Source organism: Manis pentadactyla, chromosome X (assembly GCF_030020395.1).
Source record: "Manis pentadactyla isolate mManPen7 chromosome X, mManPen7.hap1, whole genome shotgun sequence".
Taxonomy (NCBI): domain Eukaryota; kingdom Metazoa; phylum Chordata; class Mammalia; order Pholidota; family Manidae; genus Manis; species Manis pentadactyla.
Genome location: NC_080038.1, coordinates 146,786,492 through 146,802,129, shown reverse-complemented (window position 1 = coordinate 146,802,129; position 15,638 = coordinate 146,786,492). Strand labels below are relative to the sequence as shown.

Below are 15,638 nucleotides of genomic sequence, written 5' to 3'. Positions count from 1 at the left end.
TACTTACAGCTAGATTGGTGTTCTCGGAACCCCACTTGTCCAGAAAAAAAATTAAAAATATTTCTCTAGCATTAAATTGGGCTTCCATTTTCAGCTCAAGACCAAACTTGAAATTTCTTGGGTCTGCTTTTCACTCCTTTTCTGGCTCCTTTGACAGACACTTCATGTGAACTAGCTATCTTGGCTTACATCATATGCTTTCAGACTCTACCAGGCAAAGCAAATCACAAGGCCAAGCTCAACATTAATATGGTGTGGAAATGTATTCCTCCCGTTCCTGGGGTACGGATGACGATTTACTGAACAGTAATATAATTTACCACAGTTGGCTTGGGAGATAGAAATGTCAGGCTTGCATTTAATCAAAGCAGATCAATGATTGCCTGAGATGGGGAGTGGGAATGGGGCTTGAATTGCAAAGAGAGAACTTCTTGAAGTGACAGAAGTGTTTTAAAGCTGGATTGTGTTGACAGCTGCATATCTGCCTAAGTTTATTAAGAGTTGTCGAACTATTTTTGAAGTATTGTTGACATACATTATTTTATTAGTTTTAGGTCTGCAACATAGTGATTCAACATTTGCATGCATCGTGGAGTGATCACTGTGATGACTATAGTGGCCAGCTGCCACCAGTAAAGTTGTTACAATATTATTGACTTTATTCCCTCAGTTGTATATTACATCCACATGACTTTTTAATTTTATACTAGAAGTTAGTATCTTTTAATCCAATTCACCCATTTTAGCCCATCTCCCTACCCCATCCTCTAGTAATCACCAATCTGTTCTCTGTGTCTATGAGTCTGTTTCTGTTTTGTTTTGTTTGTTCATTTGTTTTGTTCTTTAGATTCCATATATAAGTGAAATCATATGGCATTTGTCTTTCTCTGTCTGACTTATTGCACTTAGCATAATACCCTCTAGGTCCTTCCACGTTGTTGCAAATGGCAAAATTTCATTCTTTTTAGTGGCTCAGTAATATCACCTTGTGTACATGTACCATATTTTCTTTATTCATTCACCTATCAGTGGACACTTAGGTGGCTTCCATGTCTTGGCTATTGTAAATTATGCTGCAATGAACATAGGGGTGCATATATCTTTTCAAATTAGTGTTTTCATTTTCTTCAGGTAGATACCCAGAAGTGGAATTGCTGGATCATGTATGATAGTTCTACTTTTAATTTTCTGGGTAACCTCCTTACTCCTTTCCACACTGGGTGGGCCAATTTACATTCTTCCCAACAGTGTAGGAGGGCTCCCTTTTCTTCACATCCTTGCCCATCCTTGTTATTTCTTGTCTGTTAGATAGTGGCCATTCTAACTGGTGTGACATAATAGCTCATTGTGGTTTTGATTTTGCATTTCCTTTATGATTAGTGACATGGAGCATCTTTTCATGTGCCTGCTGGTCTCTAGATGTCTTCTTTGGTGAAATGCGTACTCAAGTCCTCTGCCCATTTTTAAATTGGATGTTTTTTTGATATTGAGTTGTGTGAGTTTTGTATGTATTTTGGGTATTAACTCCTTATTGGATATATCACTAGAAAATATATTCTCCCATTCAGTAGGTAGCTTTTTCATTTTGTTGATGGTGTCCTTTGCTGTGCAGAAGCTTTTTAATTTGATGTAGTCCCACCTGTTTATTTTTGCCTTTGTTGCCCTTGCCATCAAACTAGTTTAACTGAATGAATTGTGTGGTATGTAAGTTATACCTCAATAAAGCTGTTTAAAAATGCTATTGGAGGAAGAACTACAGATGGCCAACAGGCACATGAAAAGATGCTCTACATCACTAATTATCAGGGAAATGGAAATTAAAACCACAATGAGATATCACCTCACATCAGTCAGAATGGCCACTATCCAAAAGACAAGAAATAACAAGTGTTGGTTGAGGGTGTGGAGAGAAGGGAACCCTCCTACAGTGTTGGTGGGAATGTAAATTAGTCTATCCAGTGTGGAAAGCAGCATAGAGATTCAAAAAAACTAAAAATAGAAATAGTATACAACCCAATAATCCCACTTCTAGGAATTTACCCAAAGAAAACAAAATCCCTGATTCAAAAAGGTATATGCACCCCTATGTTTACTGCCTCATTATTTACAATAGCAAAGTTATGGAAGCAGCCAATGTGTCCATTAATAGGTGAATGACTAAAGAAGAGGCAGTACATAAACACAATGGAATATTATTCAGTCATAAAAAAGAAAGAAATCCTGCCATTTGCAGCAACATGGATAGACTTAGAGGGTATTATGCTCATGAAATAAACTAGGCAGAGAAAGAAAATACCATATGATTTCACTTAATCGTGGAATCTAAAAACAAAACAGAATGAATAAAACATCAGTAGACTCACAGACACTGAGAAGTGTCTGCTGATTACCATGGGGGAGGTGCTGGGGTGGGTGGGCAGGGAGAGTGAGGGGGATAAAGAGGCACAAAAAGTCGCAATCACAGTATAAGTTGGTTGCAAGGATAGTAACACAGCATGGAGAATATAGTCAATGATTCTGAAGCATCTTCTTATGTTGACAGATAGTAACCACACTAATGGGGGTGAGGATTTAATGATATGGGTAACTGTTGAACCCCTATGTTGTACACTTGAAACCAGTATAAGATTGCATATCAACTATCCTTCAATTTAAAAAAAGCTATGGGGAAACCATACACAAAAATCAATTTGAGATGGATCACAGACCTAAAGATGAAAGGTAAAATAATACAATTTCTAGAGGAAAGCATAGAAGAAAGTCTTTATGAATTTGGGGTAGGCAAGTGTCTTACACAGGACACAAAGGTCTAACAGGTCTAACCACAAAAGAAAAAAAAATGTGGTAAATTTTCGGGCTTCATTAACGGTTGAACTTTCATGCTTTACTAACTTTAAGAAGTTAATACTCTTAAGCCACATATTGAAAGAAGACATGCAAATATTTATATGTCTGTCAAAGGATTTGTATTCAGAATATATAAAGTACCTCTACAGATCAATTTAAAAAAGGTAACTCATTTTTTTCAACAGGAGAAACAAACACTTGATCAGATCCTTTACAAAAGGGTATCAGAAAGGCCAATGAACATATGACGTAATACTCAACATCCTCACAAATTTAACTGACACCCTGGGGCCCCAGGCTCATGTAAGAAGGCCAGGAGCTTGTAGGTCACAACATATAAATATGCAGGCACGTGATAGGCCCATAAATCACATGGACATTAGGCCATTGCCTCACTATGCTGTTCCTGGGCAGAACCACTGTGGATGCACATGTGAGAGATTAGATAGTCTAACTTTTTTCAGACCTCACCAGGCTTAGAAAAGAGTCATCTCTATGCTCAGCCCATAGCTGCAGAATTCTGGGAGTCCTGTCCTCTCTTAAATGTCATAGATTAGTTCTGGAAGCTCTCAAGTGGATAAGCCTCATGGAAATGGCCTGCCAGGCTCTAGCCAGAACATGGAACAACTTTTCCCCTCTATTACCTACCCTATCCTGCCACATCTCCCAACCTACATCTTCCCTGGCTTCATGAGTGCAACCCAGAAAATTAAGGCTTTCTGATTTCATGATGAGAAATTAGTCAACACGTAAGCACACTTAGGCTATATAACACAGCACGTGTTCTAATAATATATAAATGATTTGCTTGAATCTTCTTGATCTATATATGCCATAGTCTATGTGGACAATATCACAGTCCATTGTAGCACACCCTTCACACCTTCCCTGCATTGTGAAGGTTAAGGAGAAGCTAGATGTAGTGGGGACTGTGGATAAACAAGTTGTTTGTTTTAACGAGGTCAGCTGGTACTTCTGGTACTTGGCTCTCATCACATTTAGAAACTGGAGAGAGGAAATACCTGAAAAGTCAGAATCAAAGGAAGGAGAAAAATTATGTTTCACCTCCATACCATGAGTCTTGATCCTCCCTAGGATGTTTTCTGGGCATAGGAAGGCTGATCAAGAGGGATTTTTAGGATCCATGACCTAGTTCCCCAAAGGAGAGTAGGGGATGGAATTAATCATCTTCAGGGTTTAGACTAAAATGACAATGTTTTTGACTTCATGAAATGGACCTAGGTTTGAATCCTGACTCCACTATTCACTTGCTGACCTTGTACAAGGTGACCTTGTACTCAGTACTCTTTTATCCCTAGGATAAGAGGACAGTAGGAGGCCATTTGACTTACCTTCAGAAGCTTTCCAGTAGGATACACCAACAGCATGAATACTGACAGGATGAGAAGCCATGTTCTTAAGTGTAATGACCACTGTGTCATAAACCTCAGCCTGGATGGTAGGACCCAGCAGACCTGCAAGAATGAAATGGACCCCCAAAGGTCATTTGGAGTGTGGCACTCCACAAAACCTGTTAGTACGAAAGTGATGGTCAGAGTCACAGTGGAGAAACATGCCCCTGTAATTATCAATAAAAGGTAGTAGTTAAATGATTAAATGCATAAACTGCTATCACCAGCTCAGCCTTGTGGTTGATCTGAGGACAAATTTCTGGCAATTCATTCAAGGCATTCATTCATTCATTCAACTAAGAATTGAGTTCCAATTATATTCTAGGAACTATTCTAGGTACTGGAGGTGTAGATGTGAACAAGACAGATTATGGAGGCCGCACTGTAGGGACATTAAGCACATGAAGACATAAACATGAACATTTCAGGTTGTTATTTATATGCTGGAAAGTGATGAGGCAGGAGCTAGAGGATACTTTTTAAATACAGTAGCAGGAAGAGCCTCTTTGAGGAGATGGCATTTGAGCAGATATCTGACTAATGAAGGAGAAGCAAGATTTTGCAAAGATCTAGTGCAGAAACACTCAAAGGAGGTGAAACAAATGCAAAAGTCCTGAGATAGGAACAAGCTTGGTGTAGCTGAGTAACATGTGGTTGAAGCAAAGTGACTGAGCAGGGGAGTAATAGAAGGTAAGGCTATACCAGTAGGCAGGGAACATAACATAGGACTTCATAGGTGACAAGAGTTTGGATTAATTGAAACTTAAAGGAAGTAAGCAGAGTAGGGACTTGTGTTGGAAGAAGAGTCAGCAAGACTTGCTGATGACTCCTGTGATTTGGATTTGTGCAAGTAGGTGGTAGTCAGGCCATGACACAGAAAATTAAGAGGAGAATCAAGACTTTTGGCTTTTAGACATTGTAAGTATAAGATGCCTACAAATGGTTTATTGAATGAAGTGGATTCAATGGGATAAAAACATGAAATAGCTTTATTTTTAGGTACTAATAAGTCCAGTCCAGTTTAATAACAAACTTTTGATGTCCCCTGCAATTCAAGGGCCCTTCCCTCCTCCAGCTAAATTCTGAGGCTCAGAAACCTCTTATGGAGAACAGGAGTTTGGTTGGTGGCTTCACTGCTTTCTTACTTTCCTCTCGTAATCCTCCTTTCCTACCTACCTCACTGCCTCTGGGCCCTCTAAGGCTGGAGCTAGTGGGAAAGGGGTCTAAAAACAGGCGTGATGACAAGATCTTTCTTGGAAGGAGCAGTGGTAATGTGGCTTTGGTACACCCTGGTTGTGGCACCCAACAAGACTATGGCTCTTTCTCGGAGAATGTGTATGAGTCGTTCGACACTCTCTTCCTCTCAGAATGGGAGCACTCCACTCCACCTCTTTCTGGCATGAGATATGCCCTCTCCAGCTGTCACTTGTATCTCTCTTCTCAGTTTCTGCTTCTGGCAGCCCAATCACATAGACCTTTTCTGCTGGGGTCTCCTAGTCCTGGCAGGAAGACCTCTCAGGCAGGGTCTTCCTGAGAGAAGTCTTGTCCTGGGCCCTTCCTGGCCTCATACCTAACAGTGGCAGTGCAGTTAGCCTCAGCTATAGCCTGCTCTCCTTGTTATGCCATCATGGCAAGTTCCCCCAAGACTCTGGCTTTGAGAGTTTTTCCAGATAAAAACTAGGCACTAGTCAGTGTCTCCCAAGCTCCAGAGGTACTATGCCAAGTCTTCTACATGGTTCTCCTGAAGTGTCCCTCACTATAGCTTGACATGAGAACGAGACCCCCTCCCCCCCATGGGGAAGGGGACATACAGAACACCAAAAATGCTTTCCAAGGAAATCCTCAAATCTAAATTCATAAGTGACTAGCCTTCTTTTGGATAGGCTGGAGGTACATGATGGGGTAGTGATTTCAGGACCAATTTTGGATCATTACCTGAACAAGTCCTGAATAGGTGGGCTGATATCACTCTTTAGAATTCAGGGATATAACTCTAAGCAATGATTCTAAGGTAAGAAATATCTTATCATAATGTCTTGTTGCATGCTTATTTGACATCTAAGTGTAGGTATCAAGCAAGCAGACTGAACTGAAAGTAAACACTTGGGAGTAATTGGCATATAGATAATATTTCAAAGCTGTGAGACTGAACAAGATCACTTTCATAGTGAACAGCCAGTATTGTTTATATTACCCATCCATGGTGGCCTGGGCTTGGCAATGTTGAAAAGGTGATCTGTGAATTCTACAAACACAGTCTTTTTGTACATGACTGAGGTGTTGAATGGAGAAGATCTTGGTGCTCTAGGAGGAAACCTGTGTGAACAAAGGAAAAAGTCATTCATTTGACTTTGAACCCACTTTGAAAAGCACATGGAAGTAATGTTTCTGTCCTCTTCTGTACTGTTGACAAGGCAGATTGGAAGTTGTATATGAATTCCTGCTATAGACTGAATGCTTGTGTGCAGAACTCTCCTGAATGGGATTACTTCCCTTACAAAAAAGACCCCAGAGAGATCTCTCACGTCTTCCACCATGTGAAGTTACAGTGAAAACGTGGCCACATATGAGCCAGGAAGACTGGCCTTACCAGACACCAAGTCTGTTGGTACCTTCACCTTTCTTTCCTAGCCTCCAGAACCATGAGAAATAAATGCCTCTTGTTTGTAAGCCACCGAGTCCATGGTATTTGGTTTACAACCCAAATGGACTAAGACAATGCCTAAAATCTATCAATACAAAACAGTGTTTTCAAAAGTCATCTATGCATTAGGTGCCAAGTGATAAAATAAATCAAAAGGGAATACTCACATGCCACATCAGCCAAAAAATCCTTTGCCAAAGCAATAACTCCAGCATCCTTCAATTTCATCTCTAAAACAGATTATAACTTTCATCTAAGTAAGTTGTGTTCAAAATTTGTTAGTGTGTAACTAAAATTATACTTCCCATCTTAGGGAGGGAGACCAGTAATATCACAGAGAAAATTACTGAGACCTACTGATGCCAGGAACTGTAATGTAGAGTCAATCCTCCATTAATGCTTATTTTTGTCTCCAGTCAGAAACTTCCAATTATCCATTTATTCATGGATCAGCTACAGAATCCAAACTTTTTAATTAATCATACAAATGTTCCCAAATTTTTATTATTTGTCTCAGTTATTAAAACTTTTTTGGTTGAAGGCTGGTTCCCAACCGTTTCCCCTCTCCCTATCTGAGAAGTTAGGATGTCATGTCCTGGGGTCCAGTCTAGGTTAAGGAATTAAAAGGACCCATGTGAATCTTGGTGAAGAAAGCCTCAGGTGAATTAGTAGAAACTACAAAGTGATTGGAGGTGACTATTTCCACTCATTGGTTTTCATGTGCTGATCATTTTGTACCACATGTAGTAGTTCTGTAGTTTTCTATGTGCTACAGAGATCCTCTCTTACCGACTTATTCTTCAGGATATCTAACTCTAAATCTCTCCCCAGATTCGACCAATTGGTATTGTTTCAACAAGCCAAGAGGGTATAGGCACAAGGCATGGGTATTGGGAATGAAGATTCATGTGGAGGAAGTAAGGCTCCCGCCTGGAAGAAGTCTTCACGTGTAGATCCTGGTCTCCAAACTCTGATCAGTCAAAAAACAAATTGAGCACTCATCCCCCAAAAGATGTATGTTCATTCACTTATAAACCACATGCTACATGCCACTGTGCCATCACAAAACACATTAGAAATAAATATGGAAAGGAGAGGTTTTTAAAGATATGTAATCAGACGTGAAGCGGGTGTCATTTCTTACGTCTTGTTGGCCTCAGGGTCTTTTGAAAAGCAGGTGTGAGAGCTGAAGGACAGCACGAATAAATGGTGGACATCCTTGGTGTGCAGGATCACTGAAGAAAGAACTCCAAGCATCAGCCAGTAAGATACGTAGTCCCTTGTTACAAACGATGACAATGAGGACAAAGTGGGGAAAGGGGGAGGCAGCTTCTGACCGTGGGCGTCGGGGTGCTGGGAGTGAAAGCCGCACCGTCCCTGGGGTCACCAGGGTGTGAAGTCCATAAGGAGGCGTTTGGCATTTATTGTTTACTTATTTCTTTTTCAATCCTATGCTAAATAACAAAAATATCAGTATTCCCTTCAGGAGCATCAACACCAGACAGGCATTTATTCTTATCAGAAATTTTGCCTTTTCTTATAAAGTGTTTAGCTGGAATGCTGAGGTACAGAAGGAAAATACAATCTGAAAATTGGAAAATCAGTAATCTACAGGGATTTAAATTTTTTTCAAGTTTTTTTATTGTGGTATATGCACAAAACATAAAATTACTACCTCATATATTTTAAGTGTGCAGTTCAGTGGTACTAAGTATACTAACATTGCTGTATAACCATCACCATCATCCGTCTCCATAACTCTTATCTTGCAAAACTGAAACTCCATATACATTAAACAATATCTCTCCATTCCGCACTCCCACCAGCCCCTGAAATCACTATTCTATTTTTTGTCTCTATGATTCTGACTACTCTAAGTATCTCATATAAGTGGAATCATACAATATTTGTTTTTTGTGACTGGCTTATTTCACTGAGCATATGTCATCCATTTTGTAGCCTATGTCAGAATTCTTTTCCTTTTTAAGGCTGAATGTTACTCCACTGTATGTATGTATGTATGGTGTGTGTGTGTGTGTGTGTGTGTATGTATGTGTGTATATATATATATACACGTTTTGTTTATCTGTTCATCCATCGATGGACACTGTTGCTTCCATGTTTTAGCTATTGAGAATAATGCTGCTATGTACATTGGTGTACAAATAATCTCTTCAAGACCCTGGTCTCAATTATTTTGAGTGTATATTCAGAAATGGAATTGACGGTAATTTAAAAAATTTTTTGAGGAACCACCATACTGTTTTCCACAGTGGCTACATCATTTTACATTCCCACCGACAGTGCACAAGGCTTCCAATTTCTCCACATACTCACCAGCACATATTTTCCTTTGTTGTTTTTTGAATATTAGTCATCTTAATGGGTGAGAGGTGGTATTTTTTTGTAGTTTTGGTTTGCATTTCTCTAATGATTAGTGATGCTGAGCATCTTTTCATGTGCTTATTGGCTATTTGTATATCTTCTTTGAAGAAATGTCTATTCATGTCCTTTATATTTTGTTGAATCAGGTTATTTGCTTTCTTATTATTCAGTTTTAAGTGTTCTCTACCTACAGCTTTTCCCCACTATTCAAAAGAGAGTATTCCTATGAAATCTTTTGTAAAGCAAAACGGCATAAAGCAAAAAAGCAGGACCTGGGCAGAAGATGGCGGCGTGAGTAGAGCAGCGGAAATCTCCTCCCAAAACAGCATATATCTATGAAAATATAACAAAGACAACCCTTCCTAGAATAAAGACCAGAGGACACAGGACAATATCCAGACCACATCCGCACCTGAGAGGACCCAGCGCCTCCTGAAGGGGGTAAGATACAAGCCCCGGCCCCGCGGGAGCCGAGCGCCCCTCCCCCCCAGCTCCCGGAGGGAGAAGAGCAGGCAGAGCGGGAGGGAGACGGAGCCCAGGGCTGCCGAACACCCAGCCCCAGCCATCCGGGCCAGAGTGCAGGGCGCTCGATACTAGGAAAACAAGGCAGCAAGAACAGTGAGCAGGCACTGGAGGCTGGGCGACAGAGGGCATAAGAAAAGCGCGCGACCATTTTTTTTTGCTTTTTTGCTGTTTTGTTTTGGCGAGCGCTTTTTGGAAGTCTTAAAGGGATAGGGACCCCAATACTAGGGAAACAGGGCAGAAAGACCGGTGAGCAGAGGCCTGAGGCTGGCACCGGAGAATAAAGAAAAACGAACGACCACCTTTTTTTTTTTTTTTTTTAATTAAAAACTTTTTTTTTTTTTTAATTAAAAAAATTTTTTTTTCTTTTTTTTTTTGGTGGGCGTTGTTTTGTTTTGGCGGGTGCTTTTTGGAAGTCTTAAAGGGGCAGGGCGGGTCACTTAATCCAGAGGTAGGGAATCCGGGATCTCTTGGCACCCTAACCCCTGGGCTGCAGGGAGCAGGGAGGCCCCTTACGGAGACAAATAGCCTCCCAGCCGCTCCTGCTCCAACGCGACTCCACCATTTTGGAGTAGCTGCCCGAGCCAGGCCACGCCCACAGCAACAGCGGAGATTAACTCCATAGCAGCCAGGCAGGAAGCAGAAACCCTGTCTGCGCGCAGCTGCGCAGCACAAGCCACTAGAGGCCGCTGTTCTCCCAGGAGAGGAGGGCCACAAACCAACAAGAAAGGAAGTCCTTCCAGCCGTCACTCGTCCCAGCTCTGCAAACTATTCCTATCACCATGAAAAGGCAAAGCTACAGGCAGACAGAGATCACAGAGACAACACCAGAGAAGGAGACAGACCTAACCAGTCTTCCTGAAAAAGAATTCAAAATAAGAATCATAAACATGCTGACAGAGATGCAGAGAAATACGCAAGAGAAATGGGATGAAGTCCGGAAGGAGGTCACAGATGCCAGAAAGGAGATCGCAGAAATGAAACAAACTCTGGAAGGGTTTATAAGCAGAATGGATAGAATGCAAGAGGCCATTGATGGAATTGAAATCAGAGAACAGGAACGCATAGAAGCTGACATAGAGAGAGACAAAAGGCTCTCCAGGAATGAAACAATCTTAAGAGAACTGTGTGACCAATCCAAAAGGAACAATATCCATATTATACGGGTCCCAGAAGAAGAAGAGAGAGGAAAAGAGATGGAAAGTATCTTAGAAGAAATAATTGCTGAAAACTTCCCCACACTGGGGGAGGAAGTAATCGAACAGACCACGGAAATACACAGAACCCCCAACAAAAAGGATCCAAGAAGGGCAACACCAAGACACATAATAATTAAAATGGCAAAGATCAAGGACAAGGAAAGAGTGTTAAAGGCAGCTAGAGAGAAAAAGGTCACCTATAAAGGGAAACCCATCAGGCTAACGTCAGATTTCTCAACAGAAACCCTACAGGCCAGAAGAGAATGGCATGATATATTTAATACAATGAAACAGAAGGGCCTTGAACCAAGGATACTGTATCCAGCACGACTATCATTCAAATATGACGGTGGGATTAAACAATTCCCAGACAAACAAAAGCTGAGGGAATTTGCTTTCCACAAACCACCTCTACAGAACATCTTACAGGGACTGCTCTAGGTGGGAGCACTCCTAGAAAGAGCACAGCACAAAACACCCAACATATGAAGAATCGAGGAGGAGGAACAAGGGAGAGAAGAAAAGAATCTCCAGATAGTGTATATAACAGCTCAATAAGCGAGCTAAGTTAGGCAGTAAGATACTAAAGAGGCTAACCTTGAACCTTTGGTAACCACGAATTTAAAGCCTGCAATGGCAATAAGTACATATCTTTCAATAGTCACCCTAAATGTTAATGGGTTGAATGCACCAATCAAAAGACACAGAGTAACAGAATGGATAAAAAAGCAAGACCCATCTATATGCTGCTTACAAGAAACTCACCTCAAACCCAAAGACATGTACAGACTAAAAGTCAAGGGATGGAAAAACATATTTCAAGCAAACAACAGTGAGAAGAAAGCAGGGGTTGCAGTACTAATATCAGACAAAATAGACTTCAAAACAAAGAAAGTAACAAGAGATAAAGAAGGACACTACATAATGATAAAGGGCTCAGTCAAACAAGAGGATATAACCATTCTAAATATATATGCACCCAACACAGGAGCACCAGCATATGTGAAACAAATACTAACAGAACTAAAGGGGGATATAGACTGCAATGCATTCATTCTAGGAGACGTCAACACACCACTCACCCCAAAGGATAGATCCACTGGGCAGAAAATAAGTAAGGACACGGAAGCACTGAACAACACAGTAGAGCAGATGGACCTAATAGACATCTATAGAACTCTACGTCCAAAAGCAGCGGGATATACATTCTTCTCAAGTGCACATGGAACATCCTCCAGAATAGACCACATACTAGGCCACAAAAAGAGCCTCAGAAAATTCCAAAAGATTGAAATCCTACCAACCAACTTTTCAGACCACAAAGGCATAAAACTAGAAATAAACTGTACAAAGAAAGCAAAGAGGCTCACAAACACATGGAGGCTTAACAACACGCTCCTAAATAATCAATGGATCAATGACCAAATCAAAATGGAGATCCAGCAATATATGGAAACAAATGACAACAACAACACTAAGCCCCAACTTCTGTGGGACACAGCAAAAGCAGTCTTAAGAGGAAAGTATATAGCAATCCAAGCATATTTAAAAAAGGAAGAGCAATCCCAAATGAATGGTCTAATGTCACAATTATCGAAATTGGAAAAAGAAGAACAGATGAGGCCTAAGGTCAGCAGAAGGAGGGACATAATAAAGATCAGAGAAGAAATAAATAAAATTGAGAAGAATAAAACAATAGCAAAAATCAATGAAACCAAGAGCTGGTTCTTCGAGAAAATAAACAAAATAGATAAGCCTATAGCCAGACTTATTAAGAAGAAAAGAGAGTCAACACAAATCAACAGTATCAGAAACGAGAAAGGAAAAATCACGACGGACCCCACGGAAATGCAAAGAATTATTGGAGAATACTATGAAAACCTATATGCTAACAAGCTGGGAAACCTAGGAGAAATGGACAACTTCCTAGAAAAATATAACCTTCCAAGATTGACCCAGGAAGAAACAGAAAATCTAAACAGACCAATTACCAGCAACGAAATTGAAGCGGTAATCAAAAAACTACCCAAGAACAAAACCCCCGGGCCAGATGGATTTACCTCGGAATTTTATCAGACATACAGGGAAGACATAATACCCATTCTCCTTAGAGTTTTCCAAAAAATAGAGGAGGAGGGGATACTCCCAAACTCATTCTATGAAGCTAACATCACCCTAATACCAAAACCAGGCAAAGACCCCACCAAAAAAGAAAACTACAGACCAATATCCCTGATGAACGTAGATGCAAAAATACTCAACAAAATATTAGCAAACCGAATTCAAAAATACATCAAAAGGATCATACATCATGACCAAGTAGGATTCATCCCAGGGATGCAAGGATGGTACAACATTCGAAAGTCCATCAACATCATCCACCACATCAACAAAAAGAAAGACAAAAACCACATGATCATCTCCATAGATGCTGAAAAAGCATTTGACAAAGTTCAACATCCATTCATGATAAAAACTCTCAGCAAAATGGGAATAGAGGGCAAGTACCTCAACATAATAAAGGCCATCTATGATAAACCCACAGCCAACATTATATTGAGCAGCGAGAAGCTGAAAGCATTTCCTCTGAGATCGGGAACTAGACAGGGATGCCCACTCTCTCCACTGTTATTTAACATAGTACTGGAGGTCCTAGCCACGGCAATCAGACAAAATAAAGAAATACAAGGAATCCAGATTGGTAAAGAAGAAGTTAAACTGTCACTATTTGCAGATGACATGATACTGTACATAAAAAACCCTAAAGACTCCACCCCAAAACTACTAGAACTGATATCGGAATACAGCAAAGTTGCAGGATACAAAATGAACACACAGAAATCTGTGGCTTTCCTATATACTAACAATGAACCAACAGAAAGAGAAATCAGGAAAACAACTCCATTCACAATTGCATCAAAAAAAATAAAATACCTAGGAATAAACCTAACCAAAGAAGTGAAAGACTTATACTCTGAAAACTACAAGTCACTCTTAAGAGAAATTAAAGGGGACACTAACAGATGGAAACTCATCCCATGCTCGTGGCTAGGAAGAATTAATATCGTCAAAATGGCCATCCTGCCCAAAGCAATATACAGATTTGATGCAATCCCTATGAAACTACCAGCAACATTCTTCAATGAACTGGAACAAATAATTCAAAAATTCATATGGAAACAGCAAAGACCCCGAATAGCCAAAGCAATCCTGAGAAAGAAGAATAAAGTAGGGGGGATCTCACTCCCCAACTTCAAGCTCTACTATAAAGCCATAGTAATCAAGACAATTTGGTACTGGCACAAGAGCAGAGCCACAGACCAATGGAACAGACTAGAGAATCCAGACATTAACCCAGACATATATGGTCAATTAATATTTGATAAAGGAGCCATGGACATACAATGGCGAAATGACAGTCTCTTCAACAGGTGGTGCTGGCAAAACTGGACAGCTACATGTAGGAGAATGAAACTGGACCATTGTCTAACCCCATATACAAAAGTAAACTCAAAATGGATCAAAGACCTGAATGTAAGCCATGAAACCATTAAACTCTTGGAAGAAAACATAGGCGAAAACCTCTTAGACATAAACATGAGTGACCTCTTCTTGAACATATCTCCCCGGGCAAGGAAAACAACAGCAAAAATGAGTAAGTGGGACTATATTAAGCTGAAAAGCTTCTGTACAGCAAAAGACACCATCAATAGAACAAGAAGGATCCCTACAGTATGGGAGAATATATTTGAAAATGACACATCCGATAAAGGCTTGACGTCCAGAATATATAAGGAGCTCACACGCCTCAACAAACAAAAAACAAATAACCCAATTAAAAAATGGGCAGAGGAACTGAACAGACAGTTCTCCAAAAAAGAAATACAGATGGCCAACAGACACATGAAAAGATGCTCCACGTCGCTAATTATCAGAGAAATGCAAATTAAAACTACAATGAGGTATCACCTCACACCAGTAAGGATGGCTGCCATCCAAAAGACAAACAACAACAAATGTTGGCGAGGCTGTGGAGAAAGGGGAACCCTCCTACCCTGCTGGTGGGAATGTAAACTAGTTCAACCATTGTGGAAAGCAGTATGGAGGTATATCAAAATGCTCAAAACAGACTTACCATTTGACCCAGGAATTGCACTCCTAGGAATTTACCCTAAGAACGCAGCAATCAAGTTTGAGAAAGACAGATGCACCCCTATGTTTATTGCAGCACTATTTACAATAGCCAAGAATTGGAACCAACCTAAATGTCCATCAATAGATGAATGGATAAAGAAGATGTGGTACATATACACAATGGAATACCACTCAGCCATAAGAAAAGGGCAAATCCAACCATTTGCAGCAACATGGATGGAGCTGGAGGGTATTATGCTCAGTGAAACAAGCCAAGCGGAGAAAGAGAAATACCAAATGATTTCACTTATCTGTGGAATATAAGAACAAAGGAAAAACTGAAGGAACAAAACAGCAGCAGAATCACAGAACTCAAGAATGGACTAACAGGTACCAAAGGGAAAGGGACTGGGGAGGATGGGTGGGTAGGGAGGGATAAGGGGGGGAGAAGTAGGGGGGTATTAAGATTAACATACATGGGGGGGTAGGAGAAAA

The 15,638-nt window shown here is 40.4% G+C and overlaps 1 protein-coding gene across 4 annotated transcripts in view; it reads right to left on the bottom strand.

Annotated features, from left to right (window-relative positions):
* F8 (coagulation factor VIII) overlaps window positions 1-15,638 on the bottom strand; it is a 141,594-nt gene that overhangs the window by 104,076 nt on the left and 21,880 nt on the right. For all 4 annotated transcript variants that reach the window (XM_036923550.2, XM_036923552.2, XM_036923551.2 and 1 more), the window contains exons 2-3: window positions 6,454-6,575; window positions 4,200-4,322 (exon numbers count right to left, since the gene is read on the bottom strand). In XM_036923550.2, the coding sequence (XP_036779445.2) occupies window positions 4,200-4,322; window positions 6,454-6,575 (245 nt within the window). The remainder of the gene's footprint in view (window positions 1-4,199; window positions 4,323-6,453; window positions 6,576-15,638) is intronic.